This window comes from Anser brachyrhynchus (assembly GCF_964034855.1).
Source record: "Anser brachyrhynchus genome assembly, chromosome: 3".
Classification (NCBI taxonomy): Eukaryota; Metazoa; Chordata; class Aves; order Anseriformes; family Anatidae; genus Anser; species Anser brachyrhynchus.
Genome location: NC_137696.1, coordinates 67,898,202 through 67,913,696, shown reverse-complemented (window position 1 = coordinate 67,913,696; position 15,495 = coordinate 67,898,202). Strand labels below are relative to the sequence as shown.

The 15,495-nt window shown below is 35.4% G+C and overlaps 1 protein-coding gene and 1 long non-coding RNA gene across 5 annotated transcripts in view; one reads left to right on the top strand and one right to left on the bottom strand.

The window, feature by feature from the left end:
* Positions 1–15,495, top strand: part of LAMA2 (laminin subunit alpha 2) — a 380,279-nt gene that overhangs the window by 146,574 nt on the left and 218,210 nt on the right. For all 4 annotated transcript variants that reach the window (XM_080586775.1, XM_080586773.1, XM_080586776.1 and 1 more), the window contains exons 7-11: positions 244–361; positions 1,869–2,047; positions 3,419–3,518; positions 10,810–10,970; positions 14,622–14,762. In XM_080586775.1, the coding sequence (XP_080442901.1) occupies positions 244–361; positions 1,869–2,047; positions 3,419–3,518; positions 10,810–10,970; positions 14,622–14,762 (699 nt within the window). The remainder of the gene's footprint in view (positions 1–243; positions 362–1,868; positions 2,048–3,418; positions 3,519–10,809; positions 10,971–14,621; positions 14,763–15,495) is intronic.
* LOC308192848 overlaps positions 1–15,495 on the bottom strand; it is a 266,449-nt gene that overhangs the window by 221,415 nt on the left and 29,539 nt on the right. The window lies entirely within an intron of this gene.

The window sequence follows — 15,495 nt, the reverse complement described above, 5'->3', positions numbered from 1 at the left end:
ATTCTTTTGCGCCATGGCTGCTTTCTTAAAATTGAACTATTAAGGTTAAACACACACTTCTGTCTCTCAGTAGGTGGATGCAGGATACATAAATGAGTAAAAATGAGTAAACAGAGGAATTACAGAATATAATCATTCTTATTGCTAATGTTTTCATAATTTGAATTGGAATGCAGATTATGTACATGGGCAGATTCTTCAAATCATCACATTTTGTAAATATTTGTTTTTCTTTTAAATTAGAAATCCATCTGTCAGTGTGAGCACAACACGTGTGGAGAGACATGTGATCGGTGTTGTCCTGGTTTCAATCAGAAACCTTGGCATGCTGGGACTTTCCTGGTTAAGCATGAATGTGAACGTAAGTTGAAAGCAGGACAGAAGAGGATTACTGTAGCTGCTGGTGAAAACTGAAATCGAGTCCTAAATGATTTTGCAATTTATTTTTTTTTCTTACCACATTTGTTTATGAATCAATTCTTGTTTGCTTATTTAGGCTGGCTGACTCAAAAAAGTCAATAGAAAACTTACATGTAGAATTGTAGTTTTATTGAACTCAGAATATTTCAGTGTAACATGCTGTTTTTGGTGTAGTATGTTTAAAAAAGTTTGTTTTGACTTCCTTTTTTAATGGTTATTTTTACGTTGCTTTTGTTTTGATAAAATAACAGGACTGAATTCTGATACAAATATATATTTTTTTTTACTTTTTTTCTTATATTAAACTTTAACAGCATGATTTTTTGTGTGTGTATCCAGTTTTCCAGCATGCAATGAAAACATACCTTGAAATATCACCATTGCTACAGGGTGGGAATTTCATTTTCAGATTTACTGTAGTAAGGATAGCTATAATTGAATGTTAACACCTTACTTTCAAAGGTCATAAATCACTTATATTTTCAAACATAATAAAATATAGGGCTTCATTAGATGTGTTTATTCTTTTCTGCAGCTATATTCTTACCAGGAGTGGTTAAAAATTAATTAAAAATAAAGAAGATATCCCCATATTAAAAGTAGTAAGTGCATATTTGTGTCCTGAAAAGTCTGTTTGCAGAGGTCTTTTTTTCAGTGGAGACTGTCTGCACTGGAATGCACTCTGGAATCAAACCAGAATCTATTTATTTTCATGTTTCATTTTTAAGGGACATTTATTATGCCCTGTTAAACCCTTAGTGAATTGTTGTACTTTCATGATGGAAAGAGTTCCACGGGATCTGGTTCAAATGTCAGGAGAATGACTCCCTACAATACTGATGAGCTTTGAATTTCTCTTTGTATTGAAATTAAAAATTGAATTTTCACAGCAACAGATTATAAGATTAACTCTCCCACATGTGGACCTACAGTCTAAGAGCTCAGATCTGAACTTCTCAAATGGTTTTAAAACTGGGAATCTCTTTTGTTCTGACCCAGTTCTTATATGCGTATGTGAAAAACAAGTGCTTTTAGAATATTTTTTAGCTTTCAAGGAAATTATTTTAATTTAATGCACAATTCTGCTATTTTTATTATGGTTCCTCTTGTGTTTTACATTTCCTGTTTCATGAGCCATATGTGTGTGCTACCAAAAGGTTTCTGGACTATCAATTTAAACAGAATAAAATAAAACAGAAAGAGCCTAATTAGACTATACGTGTCCACTTCCATACTATCTGAGACAAAATATCAAGAAAAAAATTCAATCTACAGAACTCCAGGCTGCATTTGTGACTAGACTTTTTGTAGCTGAAGTAGGGAATTAACGCTTGAATGCATTATCTGTTGTATTGTACACACTACAAATGACAGAATGTTGAAAGATTGTCTTTAATACATTAGTAACAGCCAGAAAATCTTTGCTAATACAGTTCTTTCTCTTTTAGCATGCAACTGTCATGGGAAGACTGAGGAATGTTACTATGATCAGAATGTGGCAGACAAAAATCAGAGTTTGAATGTTCATGGAGAATACATTGGGGGTGGAGTGTGTGTTAATTGTACAAGCCACACTGATGGCATAAACTGTGAAACCTGCGTTGACGGTTACTTCAGACCTAAAGGGGTAAATGCATGTTCTGTTGTCACTTCACTGTAATTCTTTGTGTTCAAGCCATCGCATCAGCTTGGAGAGTTAAGTTATTAAAAAGAGATGACATAGTTTGGACTGCCATTTTATGTAGGTTAACTTCTAATTCTGACAGTGTAGTAGTTGCTTTTCACAGCTGGAAATCTGTAAAGTTAACGTTCACAGAAATATGAAACTGAATTGTGTTGATATGAAGGAATGTACTTGAGGTCGGGGCCTCCAGCTAATATTTCAGTTTAAATTAAAGGAGGATGTGGTCTTGTAAACAGAACTTTTGCCTCAGTAATGAATTCCAAGATGTATTATCAAAGATCAAAGAAATATTGTGATATACGATATAGGAGAAAGAGGGTCTATAAATTTTATTTTTTAAATGTAATAAATAACCACTGAAATTCTATAGTGTCCCATGAATGCCTTTCATTTTTAGTGCAATAGATTTTTTTTTTATTTATTTCAGCATATAAGGCTGTATTTTCATCTAAAATGAAGCTGTCAGAAGATGCACATTATATTAAGTCATACTGCCAGTATGGGCTATGCCTGTGCTTTAAATAGCTACACTATTAGTATGTGCTTAAATTCCTGATATTTTGTCTGTGTAGTTTCAGTTGAGTAAATCATGGCCTTAGTCTGATTGCTTTTCAGTCCTCAAACACAGAAAACGTCAGCAAATCACAATAATTACATTCTTCCAGATACACTGTTTTTTTAGCCTTAGAGCTTGTAGAAAAGGAGTGCTGATCTCTTCAACAACAGGGAACTTGATTTTTTCATCTGAATCAGGTTACCATCCAACTAATAGGGATTATATCTCTATATTTGTAAAATGTATGTAGAGTATATAGATATAAATAGTTTATGCAGGACTTCTAGTTTATATCCCCAGTGTTGTATTAGACTAAGTTTTTTTTTTTGTTTGTTTGTTTTTTGTCTGAGATAACCTTTTCAAGAATGAAAGGAAATTGTTCCATTGTCTAGTGTTCACTTTTCTTCACTTATCCTTTTTGTTCAGTTACTAACTAAATTCAGTTAGTTATTTGAAGGACATTGACCAGAAAAACTGAACTGTTTGCCAACGTTACTTTAGGTAGTGACTGTTTAAAATCTACTTGATTACAATTATTGCTTTTAATGATACAAGGGTCCATTATTATCAATTTACCAGTTCACTCCTTTTAGTTGAAAACCCAATTATATTGAAATTACTTACATGTTTCTAACAGATATCTAAAATGGAATATTAATGTCTAGACTGCATGAGCTTATTTAGGCAACCATCCCATTTTTGTTACAGTACAAGCTTTAAAGGTAAGACTTTGTTTAGTAATATCTCTGTTTTTATAGGTATTGCCAGATAGCCCAGATCCATGCCAGCCATGTTCCTGTGATCCAAATGGGTCTTTACATGAAAACTGTGTCAAAGATGAGAAACATGCAGAAGGAGGTAAGATCCCCAAAAGATAATGATATAAACCTGGTCATAATAATGATATAAATCAGCAGTGGTCAAAGAAAAGCTGAATTTTATTTGTCTTTCCCTGTGCTATCTCTTAAAGAAAAATTAAAAAATCACAGGAGATATTTTTGAAGTTTACTCATGCAAACAATGATCCACCTGCATACTTAGGATAATTTTCTTTAGATTTTATATTCCCAAATTTTCTGAGGCTTCCTTCATATTCATGGCTTGTAAACATGAGTACATTTGGGAGAGTTTTCTCCATGGAATATTAGAGAATTTTGGCTTTAAAGAGCTTTATTCTTTTACAGCAGAGATTAAAGCTAGTACAATCATAATCTCTTCATCTCTTTTCTTTGCCATACATATTTGCATTTGAAACCTAGAAAAAATCTGCTTGAAAGGTGTCATATTTATGTGCCATCTATATTATTTATGTAGGATTACAAGCTCTTTACCATAGCCCTGAAAAAAGCTATCTGCAAATAGATAATAATTTTCTTTCTTGTGCTTTGGAAACAATGGATTGCAGTACGGTTCTGGTCCTTTTGCTGACCAGCCTCTGAAAATATTGTAGGAAGACAGCAAAACTGAAGGTCAGTTCTTAAGAGGTGTTTTTATTGGGCTAATTACATTAATATCTGTTGATGAGATATAGTAGCAATCTTTTTCTTGAAATAGAGATCAATGAAAACTATACTATAACAACTACATACTGACTATATCAGTTCATAGAACTAAAGTTTCTAGATACAATGATGCTGCCTGATTACTGTCACAGTGGTATATTGTGCAAGGGTGACCATGACAAGCTGCCAGTTGCCCACCTAGCTGCTCTGTTACTCCCCCTCCTCAAGAGGATGGGGTCAAAAATAAGACGAAAAATCTCATGTGTCAAGATAAAGACAGGAAGATCGCTTACCAATTACTGTCACAGTCCTGGGGAAAATTAATTTTATTTATTGCCAATTTTAATAGGTTTGGGTAGTGAGGAACAAAGATAAAAAATAAAGCAGCTCCGCTTCCCAGGCTCACCAACACTCCTTCATTCCCAGCTGCTCTGCCTCTTTTTAGTGAGTCTTTAGGAAGTGTTCCCCGAGGTGTCCACCCATGGCTGCTGGGCCTGGCCATGCCTGGCAGTGGGGCTGTTGGAGTGGGCTGGGACTGGCTGTGTCTGGCATGGGGCAGCCCCAGCCCCACCTCACAGAGGCCCTGCAGCCCTCTCAGTCCAGCCTTGCCGCCTGGACCCCATACAGTTTGTCACACAGATGGATGAAAGACCATGGAAGCAGATGAGAGATGCATCCCAAAGGTAGAAAAGCACAGCAAGACCGTGTGATGTCTCTGTCAAACCTGTGGGAGAGAGTGGAGAGGTTACAGATGTCAGGCTTTACACAACAAAGAAAACTCTTATACTGTTAAATAGGACAACTTTTATTCAAACATTTTCCACTACAGACATTCAGTGCTTTTGTAGAATACTGAGACTACAATTTTGAAATGGAAGGAGGATTAATTCAAAGAAATGCAGTGTCCCACCTGTGTGTTAAACAAGCCTGTCTGGTCTCTGGGTTCCTGTCTGTTACCGCTACAGCCTTTCTTTTCACACCTTCAGTCCTGACCACTGTAAGGGTCATTCTGCAGGGGCCTGACAGCTGAAAAACAGTTAATAGACAGGCATTCAGCCTGTCATTTAATGAGAACAGGGAAGCAAAAAGATAATGATGCTTTTCCATCTTGTTTGGTTGTCAGTAACAGTGTCATTAGGAGCTTTCATAATGTCTTATTCTGGCCTCTGAGCAATGAACAGATCTAAACCCCCTTATAGTTTCTTTGTACATCTGCTTACACTTTCTAAATCTGACTGGCTTGCTGATGGGTGGTACTACCAAATTCCAAGCAAGATCCATGCAAATTTATTACATTCAGCACATCTTACCCAGAATTTTTTGGTACTCTACTTTAACTCCTTATTTCATGTATCTCTTTCTGCCTTTTCAATCCTCTGGTCTTGTTGCTGGCAAATTCTTCTCTTGCCTCTTCCTATTCCTAGATGTCTCTAGGAAGGGAATCAAGCTCCTGTTTGGACCCCTTCTTTCCTTTCTAGCTTTTTCTCTACTGTTTTCACCATCTAATCTAAAGATAGTTAACTGTGTCTTTCTAATAAATCAAGGGATGTTTCATGCCATCATCTTGAAGGTAATGTATCCAGAATTTGATTCTCTCCCTCTAATTTTCCTCCTTTCACCTTTATTAGCAAGCAGCCAGTCCTGGTCGTCTAGTTCCAGGCATTCAAACAAGTTTTGTATCTCAGCAGTTTTTCCAATCTCGAGTATCAGTGGTGTTTTTTTTGTGTTTTTTTTTTTTTTTCCCCACAAAATTAAAACTCTTGTCTTTTTTCAATCCTGACTGTAACAAAGTTCTTCTGATCTTCCTGACGCTCAGTTGATTTGGCTAAAGATGGTTAGAGGCCTGTTGCTTTTAAGCACATTAGAGTATTCTCTAATACTAACAAATTTATGCGCAATACCCTGATAGAATTCTTTTTACTCTGTATACTCCTCACCCTCAGCCACAGTTGGGTTTGAAGCACCAGGGAGCCTTTATAAAAGAAAGGCTGGAAAGCATAATCTGTCTGAGGAAATCTATCTATTCACCTATGAACCAGAATGAATATACACTGGGCTGACTGAATACATCTCAGAGTTTGCTGGCTGGTTGTTTAAGGAGAAATTGTTTGCTTGGTGTAAGATGGAAATATATTTCTTAGAAGTTTGGTAAGCAACCCAGTCTGGAACATTAAAATGCCTAAACTAAAATGGAAATATGGTAATCATCAGGGATATAAAGTTGCTGTGAACAGTTATCAATGAAAATAAAGATGAAAGCTGCACATTCTCTATGTGTTTCAATACTATAGGTACATAACAATTAAAATGGAGCTTTGTAACTAGTACCATACATAGATGAAGTGCAACGAGAGGATTTATAAGGCTACATCTGTAGTCATCATCAGGTTTGGGTAGATAAGAGAAGGGCATAAAGGAATCACTTTATACTTGACCAAGCATTGTTTCTGGAGAAAAAGAAATATTTCTATATTTTAAGCATCTATAATTTCCATTTTGCTTAGCTTAATATAACTTTGTCCTCACATATTTTACCAATCATTCTAAAATGAAAGATTATTATTCTAAATTGTATTGTATATTTTTGGTTTTGAGTCCCGAAGAATGCTTTTCAAATGTTCTTTCATAGCAACGTTATACGGTATTTTCATGAGTAATGTGGAAGAATGTTAGAGCCAGAAACAATGAGTCAACAGTATGTTTATAAATTATGGTATTGATAAAATAAACTGATGAAAACATTGCCAGGTTTTGTACCTGACAGGCAAGAATGCACTGAATTTTAAAACAAACTTGTCCACCCATGTTCAGTCCATCATAATAATAGGTAAAATTGACCACTGCTGACACTGTGATCACTTGCAGTTGTCCACTCAAAAGTGAAGATGGAGTCTATACATTCTGAACTACTCTAGACTCCAGTAATTAGGCTTTCTCAGTAAATCAATACTCTTGTTTTAAGATGTAGTGGCTGTATTTTAACAAATAGCTATTTTAATTGTCTTTTAAGTACCTGTAAGATCTGTGAAGTTTGGAAACTTGCAGATTTTCATAATTTAGATGCTATCATGCACTGAAGTTTTTCCCTGCTACCTCTTTATGTATAATATAATCCCAATGACTGGTCTTTATTTTTGCTGAAAAACTTTCTCAGACATTGTGAGATAAACAAGGTTCAGACATTTTGATCTTTATTCAGCCTCCATAGTGCTTTGCTTAGCAAGCAGTCCCACTGACTTCCATGAGATTATTTCTGGAGTGTGTACGCTGTGGAACAGGAATGAGAATGCCAAGGCCAGACTTTGGATTGCAAGTTTTTTCAAGGAACTGATGCATGCTTTTGCATGAATTTATTTTTGTATAGAGTGGTAGGCTGTGAGGAAACTGATTGATAAAGCTCGTATTTCAAGATGACTCATCCTCTAGGATGAACTTTTAAAGCCTCTGTACACTCAAAGATAGGACAGAAAATGATAATATTCCAGTAGAAAACAGAGAAGAACAGCTTCAACAAATAAAACCCTATTCAAACAAGGCCTATGAAGAAATAGACCTAAAGCATAAGATGTACTTCTACTGAAATGTTAGTTCTTTACAACAACAACCACAAAAGAAAGACCTGAAACACCTGCCCTAAATCAGAATGTAATTACCCTGTCGACATAATGAGCACTACAGAGGCTTGGTAAAAGATAAACAGGGAGACACTGACAGGAATTTGCATGCTACGTAGAAATGAGAGCCTAGATCCTGCCAGCGTGATAGTGTTGTAAATTAAAGAAGGCACTGAGCCAAATAAGAAATATGGACTTAGCATGTCACATAAGAGCTAGAAGAATATATGATTGCTAGTAGTCTCCACAGTTTCCTCTCTCTCTCTGTTGCGGCATGTGAAGTCTCTTAATAGACGGATATCAACTATGGTACATACTGCATAAGAAAGGGGGCTGGTGACAGTGGAGTTTCCAATCCTGGTCTCACCCCCAGTTGCAGAGAAAGAAAAGAGAAGAAAGGAAGGTTCTTGATGGGGCACTGAAAAAAAGGTGGCTAGATGAGAGGGTCACTCAGAAATTTGGAAAGCAGCTGGGCCACAGGCATCAAAACCCATGGAGCACATGGTTTAGTGATAGTAAATAACACAAAGACTTCATGTACTGAAGTTCCATATATAATTAGTATAGATCAAGAAGGTGACAGTTAATATGATGCACTACAGGAGATCAAAGAGGTGACAATGTCAGAGAAGACAGACTGAATTTTATCACTGTACAGATTAACAAATAATATAATTTTAAACTCCTATAGGTGACTGCTTCTTCAAAAATCTAGTTAGAGAAACTATAAAAAGAGAAGCAACTCTGTATTTATGCATGAGTTTTAAAACCTGGTTCTTGAAGAGCCTTCAAATTCAACATTCTGGGAAGAATGAAAAGGCCTCCCTAAAGAACAAATTAATTAAAACAAGTAATCTTTTAGAAAGAAAATCAAAATAAACAATCCAAAGATTCTTAGCCTTAGCCTTAGCCTGGCAAGCCTGCCTATTAGACACTCAGAGAAGATGCATTCTTCTAATTCTAAATGGTTCAAGCGACATAACTAAGCTAGAAAAAAATATATCTATTTAAATGCTAAAAAGAATCTCCCTGAACAAAAATAAAATAAAAATTATCCAACAGGGGATAATAGTAAAGGACATAAATTGTGACAAATTCTGTAAGGTCATGCACTTAGTCACACGTTAAAATATTAGGAATAATTTGCTAAATGCTTAAATGTTGCTAAGAAGTACTTCAGATAAATTGGAATCTAAAAGACTGCTAGACACTGAAATTCAGTAGTAGTTAAATATGATTAAGGTATAATCAATTTATAACTGGAGATCTCAAGAAAGAAAAGGACAGACAAATTCTTTGTATCAGTGAATAGAAGAGCTCAGGAAACTTCCCACTTGAGCATCTTTGTTCATGGGGACAAGTTGGAAGAAATGTCTCTCAGAAGTGTCAGTTTTAGAGCAAGCTGATAAATGAATAATAATAAAAATTCATTAGGCATATATGATATTTATCCATGGCTTCAGGGCATAATTAAAAATGAAGTTGCTGAAGCATTATATATAGTTTATAGTACTTTCTAAAATCCAAGTTAATATTATATAAATATGAACTGTTTATCTAGTTACTAAAAGAAAGGTGGAGGGTTCCAGGAAACTAAAATTCAGAGGTCTGGTTTCTGTATCAAACAAATCAGTAGAACTAAAATAAAGGATTTATATGATTAACGACCTGTGGCTAAAATGGGCTAAACTCCAGAACAGGTTTTTTTTTTTTTTTTTTTTTTTTGTAGAAGACAGTGTGCCTTATTACTCTGTTTGAAGGAGTCAATAAACATGGGACCTAAGTCTATTTTGATTAATACTGGATTTTGATGTTCAAAAAGTTTTCACAAAGACCTTCACCAAAGACTGTGATAGAAGGTGTAATAGAATGAGGAAGAAAGGTTCTGTCATGGATGAGTACTTGGTTAAGAAAATAAATGGACCATTTTCACAGTGATGATCAATATGAAGTGCTGAGAATATTCATATTTAACCTGGAAAAGGGACGAGTAGGAAGGTGACAAAGTTTGCAAGTACAAAATCTTTTAGCACAGAAAAATGAAAGAACTGCAAAATGTTCAGAAAGATCTCAAGATAGTCAGTGGATGGGCAATAAAATAACTGATAAAATTCTGTAGCAATTAAATGAAAACCAGAACAGAGAAAAAAAATAGTTCTACTTATACATTGATTGTAGTGATTTCTGAATTAGGCATTAGCAGTTGCAAAACAGCTCTTAACAATTACCTTGGACTGTGCCCTGGATGTATCAGCTCAGTGCTGACTTAGCAGTAGTAGGAGCTCAACACAGCCTTAGGAAACAACTGATGTTTTAAAAACAAAACTGAAAAAATTGCCATATGATTTATAAGTCCACACTATATCCTGCCTTTTCCTTAAATAATTTATTAGAACTGGAAATGGTGCAGGGAAGGACAATAGGGATTTTCAGCTATACAAAGCAGTTTCTTTGTAAAGAGATATTATATAGGCTTAGCAGTTTTTGGCATAAAATTGTCATGTGGGATATGGTAAAGATACGTTGAAATCACAGATTACATGGAGAATGAGTAGGGAATGGTTACGTGCTGTTTTCTATTATATGACATTTAAAGGGCAATAAATATAGATTTAGCATACATCAGTGTTTTATTTCACACTACACATGGCTAAATGCACAAGTTACTGCTAGAGAGCTTTATGGATTCTGGAAGTAAAAACATATTCAATGTCAATTAGGCAATTTAATAGAAGTTTTTTCAGGGATTATTAGATGCAAGAGTTTAGGGATAAGTTTCAGCTTAAAAGATCTCTAATATTCAGATTTCTGGAAGCTCAGAATTCAAATAACTATTCACGTTTTCTGTTCTTATTTGCTTTATTCTGGCTGCTCTCAGACAGGATAATGAGTTAAGTAAATATATGGTTGATCCAGTGTCAACGCCTTTATGTTACACCTATGGAAGATGTTGCTTTGAGCACTCTAACACATATATTTGATAACAATAATGATAAATTAAATGTGTCTCATGCATTTTCCCTCTTCCTGTAGATATGTTGCCTGGTTTCTGTCACTGCAAGATCGGCTTTGCAGGAGAACACTGCGATAGATGTGCCTTGGGTTATGTAGGATATCCTGACTGCCAGCCCTGCAACTGCTCACTGAAAGGCAGTATGAATGTTGACCCTTGTGTAGGTCTCTGCATCTGTAAGGTATGGATGTTTAATTCTTCTGAGCTATAAGAATATATTAATGATACTGAAAGACTGCAATCACTGGTGTTCTATCATACAGTGGTGTTCCACTATCCTACCTAGCCATGTTAATGTCTGTGGCAGTCACTTCTCATAGAACACTTGTTCTTGGTCCTGTGAAGTCTTAGATTGTCCTGTGTACTCTTAGTACTCTCTGTAATTAAAATAGGTATCTAGTAGCATGCTGCCTGTCATATAATCTGCAAGAAAGGGACACTTAAGAAGCTTGTGAATTGTTTTCAACTCTCGCTCCTCACTACTCGGAAATGGTACGTTTAAAGTATTGTGGGCTCTAAAGCTTATCTGTAATATGACCTCAAAAAAGAAAATCCATTGAACTGATGGTGTACTAAGACAACAAAAAAGTTGCATTTTAAGTGTTGTCATTAGGGATTTAATCCTCTCTTCTTGCTAAATTCCATACTGAGGGCATTCTTTCTTGCCTTGGAATGGTTGCTTAGAAATCTCTAGAATATATAGGTTTTATTTGTTTGTTTTTTTAAATCATCCTTTCTATACAATGATTTTCTTAATTTATGGAAAGAAGGTTTAAGAGTGGTTTTCTCTGTGTTCCTTTACTCACCTCCAGCAAATTATATATTGATATTATATCAAAAGAAAACACTTCTAAAAACACGTGCATCTACTTCTTACAAAATACTATGATACAAGTAAAGCTTTAGAAATGGTGGTCTGTAAGTCATTCTTTAGTAAGTCAGCACACATATGCCCAAAGGACAATTTACTGTGCAGTGGGTCAGTTTTTGTGTGTCATACTTGTGGGAGCTTCCTTCCAGCTTTTAGGTAACAGAATTAGACAGAAATGTGAATTTAAAAATACTTACATTATGTCCCTAAGTACAAAAATGTACAAGAAATACTTCACTCTTTCAGCTCATGCTGCATACACTCATTAAGCTCTGGTGTGACAGCTGAACAGCACTGAAATCTAATCAGAGAATTACCCTTACCCTCACTTTATGTAACAGTCACATGCTTTCTGTCAAAAATAAAATCTAGCCATATCAGAGTTCTAATTTCTTGGCTATCAAGTCTATAAGATCAGAGTTTATTATATTCTGACTTGAAAGACTGGTGAAGATGTCATATGCTAAATACAAGATAACTACTGCTGAATGGTTCTTACTATTATGACATTATTTTTGTAATACCAAACAAACAGGGAATAGAGATACTGTTCCTATCCCAGGGAGTCCACGCTTCTGGTGACCTCCTTCCTGGTCATCCTTTGTCTCCTTTCCATTCCTCTAACCCCTTTTTAAGTGCATATGGGGGGAAAATGATACCCACTGCAGATAGCTGAGGTACTGATACATACCCATTTATTTTCACTAGCAATCTTCAAATTCAAATCAAAGCAGATTATGATCAAAGGGACCCTGAAATCACCAGATTAGCTATGCTCCATAAGAAGAATAAACTGGGATGTCTGGACAAGTTAAGAGCAGGTCTGAGGAAAAATGCTTCCCTTCTTTTAATCATGTCTTTCAATTACATACAATGAGCTCTGAAATTTACTAAAGATAGTTTTCTTGTTGAGGAAATTGACTGCTGAAAAAGTTCTTAGGATGAGTATCAAAATGTTACCAAGTGGTCACGAGGTTGTTATCTTTGCCACATTAGCCACAGGAAACTGAAGTCTAAAAAGGTGAGGCACAGGTAGAAATGCCTGTTTTACACTGATTGAGGCGGAAAGCTTCCTGAAGGTATATGGTCAAAGTCTCATTTCTGTTAGTTTAAAACTGGACTGAACAAAGTATTAAGAAACAAATTAGTCTGTAGAAAGATTGCTTCTTTGGCTGAAGGGTAGGTTAGATATCTTTTCCAATTTAGAGCTTTATGTGTCTATTATTCAGCAAATTTGTTATCTACTCAAAAGAATTATGCAGGTTTTAAGCACTGAAAAGCTGCCCTACTCTGCTTGTGACTGCAGAGTAGGACAGATTTTCATTTAAACAAAAACTCTTGCTTTTCAGCTCTCTCTCTTCTTTTATTTATTTATTTATTTATTTATTTATTTATTTATTTATTTTCACCTTCCCAATGTATACACACCAAGCACTTCAGCAAGGTCTGAAACTTTTAGGACCAGAGTTCTTGATTGTTGTTTCTAGAATTGTGTAAGAGCATTTGTATGCCTGCAAGCTCCCAGATTTTATCCCACGGTTACTTTTCAAATGAAGCATGAATAGCTGGGTGATTTTATCATACCTATGACAATAATATGCATTGATTAACCCTAAGATTGTTGGTGAAAATGTAAAAAATACCATCATTGAAATTAATGAGGTGTCAAAGGTAAAAGTTACTTACTGACAGCCTTGAGTTGTACTAAAAAGATCTTTGGTTTGTTGAACAGACTGTATACGATGTTATTGAAAGGAAGAATAGAAACAATACAGTGATAGAGATAGAGCAAAGATATTTTGTTATATGTGTTTTTAATGTGTAAGTAGTGGTGAAAACCTATTTATATTTTTGTTTGATCTCCTTCTTTGTCTTTACCCTTTCCCCATTATTGACCTTCTTAATCCATCTTTCTCCCCATAGCTTTGCCTTATCTTCTCCATCTTTGCTACATCCTAGCCAGAAGGCTATCAAATGGCTTTTGATGAACTTATTTCTGAGCAGTATATTTCAAGCAAGCTTAGACTACACAGTGTGGGCAGGATTTTCATAATGTTTTCATTCTCTGTTGACTTGGAGCCCGTAGTTTTGTCCTGTGTGCATACTGTAGAGCACTATTTCCAGGATTAGATAAACTGTATATAACACTTTTGAAAAGGAAAGAATTTTCTGGCCTTTCTTGGGAAAAAAAAGATATATATGTATATATATATTGAATTTCTAAGCACATGCCATAGCACGAACCTTTTGCAACATACTTCTAGCTAGCTTTATCTTCATGTATAGGACAAACTGATTAATTGGGCAAGGTAGCAGGACTTTCTTCATGTTAGCTTTCTAAGAAAAAATGTAATTACTAAATGCTAAGTTTAGAATATATTTCATGTACGTTTAGTGCCTGCTTTCCACATGGAAGAGTTTGCAGATCTGGCTGTTTGGCTGGCAAACATATGTGGTTATGGAAAGAGAAAATGCAGCCCTTTTCACACTTGGATTTAGCCTGGATTCAGCTCTAAGCAATAGACCACTGAAAAACAGATATGTTGAATGACTTCTACAACTAATACTGTGTACCTGTAGTTTGTGTCGATTGTGAATGCTGATTTTATCAGCCATATGTACAAACTGAGGTTGGCATGTGTCCCATACTTCCTTCCCTTTTCACTCCCTTAAGCATGCAAGAGATAAACTTTATTATTCCCTGAAATCAAGTGCATGTATTCATGCAGAAGAAGAATTAAAAACCTTACGGTGTCCAAATTCTGTGTTCTGTTATTTATGTGCAGGTGTAGTAACTTATTGTATAAAGGATATAGTTCTAATATTTACAAATAAGAACAGTGTTTCCTATAAATGTCTTTTTAGTCCTGCATCAAAGCAAAAAAGAGTATAAAGCTGGTTATCTCAGGTTCTCATCTGTGACAACTAAAGTAAGTAATATAATCTAACATGCATTTTCAGGAACATGTTGAAGGAGAAAACTGTGATCGTTGCAAACCAGGTTTCTTCAATCTGCAGCAAAATAATCCCAAAGGCTGTGAGGAATGTTTCTGCTCTGGGAAAACAAATGTCTGCACAGACTCTCACTTCACCTACAGAAGTGTAAGAAAAATCCTACCATATCAGTATATGCCATTGGTTTTGTGTTTTTGTATATTCTCACTGTCCATTGTCAATAGAGTGCATCTTACTATAAAATCATGTGTGGTTTTTTTGTGCCCCATACATCTTGTCATTTATCGAAAAGAAAAGGCTTATAAATTATATTTGCTTCATTGTGAAAAAATTCTGGAAGAAGTGCAGTTGAATAGTGAAAATTTCAAAATAAGTTATAAATGTCACAAATGAAGCCATGTGCATAAACACAGTCCAGGCGTATGCAAACATAATCAGTACTTAGTTAAATGCGATATATACATAGGGCGACCACTTTTACAGGTCATTATTAGATTTCTAGACCTGAAATAATTAAGAATTTTGAAACATTAGATGTACAACAAACAGCTTACGTAAGGAGAAGGGATGCCTTACTGGGGGCATTTTCAGTGAACTTCTTTTGCTGCATCCCTAGGAAAATATGTGGAAGTGAGAAGAACCTACTGTTCTTATTTATACTGTAGAAAAATGTCTCTAGCATGCAAATGTACTGTAAACTTTATATTAGTTCTCAAAGCTTAGACACTGCTTCTACTGTAATGGTTGTATGCTACATATTCACGTCTGTAGATCTAGTTTGGGAAATATGTTCCAGGTCTGGTAGCTCCTGGTCTCAGCGGCATTGTATGCTGGAAATCTGAGTAAAATCATGTGCCTGGTGTGCTCATTTACATGCCAG